Here is a 2,401-nt window from a genome sequence, read left to right as displayed (position 1 = left end):
ATTTTCACGTCATGGTTTCAAAAATTGAAATAAGGCAACTACAAAGTTTAAAGACCATCAAAAATCTAAATCCCACATTAATTCCATGATTGCAAAAATAAATTATTTAGGTTCTAATTCAATAGATATTGCATTAGATGAGTCAAGAATTATAGCCATTAGTCAGAGAGAAAAAGAACGTTTACATAATCGTAGTGTATTGGTTCGCCTAATTGACATCACGCTATGTTTAGCTAAAAGTGGTAAGCCCTTCCGAGGACACAACGAACAAAAGTCCAGTGTTTGTAAAGGTATGTTTTTAGACTTTGTAAGTGTTCTTAAAAAGTATGATGAAACTTTATGAAATCACATAGATAATGGTAAAAAGAATGTACTATATACCAGTAATTTAATCCAAAATGATTTATTGAAATCTATTAACAATGTAATGAAACGTAAAATTTTATCAAAAATAAAAAATAAACTTATTTCTGCATGTGCAGATGAAACAAGTGATGTGGGCCATCACGAGCAAATGTCTGTTGTATTAAGGTTTGTTGATCCTTCGAAAAATAAACCAACTGAAATATTTATAGGCTTACAACGTTTACATGCAGTGGACGTGAATTCAATTTTTAACAGTTTAACTGAAAAAAATTAAAGAAATTAATGTAGATTGGAGTTCTGTCTTGGCTGTTTGTTTTGATGGAGCTGCTACATTGTCTGGCAAAAATAATGGTGTTCAAGCCAAAATTAAAATTGAAAATTCTCAAATTCAGTATATACATTGTTATGGTCACTGCCTTAATCTGGTTTTAGTGGACTCATTGGGGCATAAAAAATCGTTTAGTTTTTGATTTTTTTGGGTGTGTTCAAATGATATTTAGTTTTGTTGAGGGAAGTCCAATTCGACATTCTGTATTAGAAAAAATATCTCAACAAACAAATAATAAATTAAAAATATTAAAATCGTTATCGACAACCAGATGGGCGTGCAGATCAGAAGCTATTGAAGCAGTTGATCATAATTATGATTCATTAGTACATTGTCTTTCAGAAATATATAAGACTACAAAATTAGCTGATGTGAGATTAAAAGCAAATGGACTTATCCACAATCTAAAAAGTTTCAATTTTATATTTGCTTTAACTGTTTTAAAACCTATTTTGATTCAAATTCGCATAGTTAGTGCAAAGTTGCAATCACCAGACATAGACCTCTTAGCTGCCGTATCAATTGTTGAAGCACTAAAGAAATCATTAACTGACTTAAGAACTGATGAAGACAACTATTCAACATTATTTGACAAAGTTTTGGACATTTGTAGTTCACAAAAAATAGAGATACCAAATGTAAAACAAAGAAAAGTGTCTAGTCGAATTGACAGCAACAATACTCAACATTTTATCTCTGACAAAAAAACAGAAATTAAATGTTTTGTGTACTACACAATTTTAGATGACCTTTTAAACGGATTAGAAGAACGTTTTAGTCAAGAAAAACTTTTACTAATAATTGCAATTGGACGTTTATTACAGTTTAACCTGCATGAACATGACTTAATTTTACTTTCCAATAGGTTTAACTTAAATGACAGTGAACTTGAAGCAGAACTCAGATTGTTAAAATCGTTACCAGAATTTGAAATTGGTAAAACAAGCAAAACTATTTATCAGTGGTTAAATAATCTGTCCACTAATAATTTATGTAATAGTTTTCAAAATTTTTACAAGATATTAACTCTTTTTGTAACAATGCCAGTCACAAGTTGCTCTTATGAGAGATCTTTTTCAAAATTAAGTTTGGTAAAAACAAAGCTGAGAAGTTGTATGACGCAAGATCGATTGGAGTCAACGATGTTAATATTTGTTGAACAGGAATTGGCATCTGAATTAGATCCAGAAGATATAATTGAAGAGTTCAAACATCTTAACAATACACAACGGCGACTAGAACTTTAATTATTTTAAAATTTTGTAACTGACACATATATATATATTATTATATAATATTATATTTATTATTTATACATGATTTTATTTTAACTATTTACCTACTGACATCTATTATAATATGCCATTTGAAATAGGGACATTTTTTTTTAATATTAGTTATAATAATGACGAATTTGAAATTAACAAAAATTGTATAAAAAGGGGGGGGCTAAGGGACTTTAGCCAGGTTGCACCCTCTGCGTCAAAGGTCTGGACACGCCTATGATTAAGTAATTATTTGTTTCCATATGTGCATGCATTTATACATGTTTTTACTTTAAGTAATTATTATGGTAGTTTTGAGAGGTGCTTATATATTCAAGATACATACATTTTATTTTATTTATTTGGGGGGAGGTAAACTAATAAAATGTACAACAGTTTCATCACCCTCCACAAGAATTACTAAATTAAGCCACTGATACCA

General features: G+C 29.4%; 1 protein-coding gene across 1 annotated transcript; it reads left to right on the top strand.

Moving 5' to 3' along the window:
• Positions 1 to 110: 110 nt before the first annotated feature.
• Positions 111 to 1,941, top strand: LOC112680745 (the record flags this gene model as incomplete). Its single annotated transcript, XM_025550935.1, has 4 exons — positions 111 to 290; positions 354 to 584; positions 643 to 757; positions 966 to 1,941. Coding segments are annotated over 4 exons (1,502 nt in total), but the record flags the coding sequence as incomplete, so codon positions are not given.
• Between the last annotated feature and the right edge of the window lie 460 nt (positions 1,942 to 2,401).

The sequence above is a fragment of the Sipha flava genome, unplaced genomic scaffold (genome assembly GCF_003268045.1).
Source record: "Sipha flava isolate LNK unplaced genomic scaffold, YSA_version1 18044_pilon_pilon, whole genome shotgun sequence".
Taxonomy (NCBI): domain Eukaryota; kingdom Metazoa; phylum Arthropoda; class Insecta; order Hemiptera; family Aphididae; genus Sipha; species Sipha flava.
Note: the sequence above shows the minus strand (reverse complement) of the source record. Positions and strands in the feature narration are given on the sequence as shown.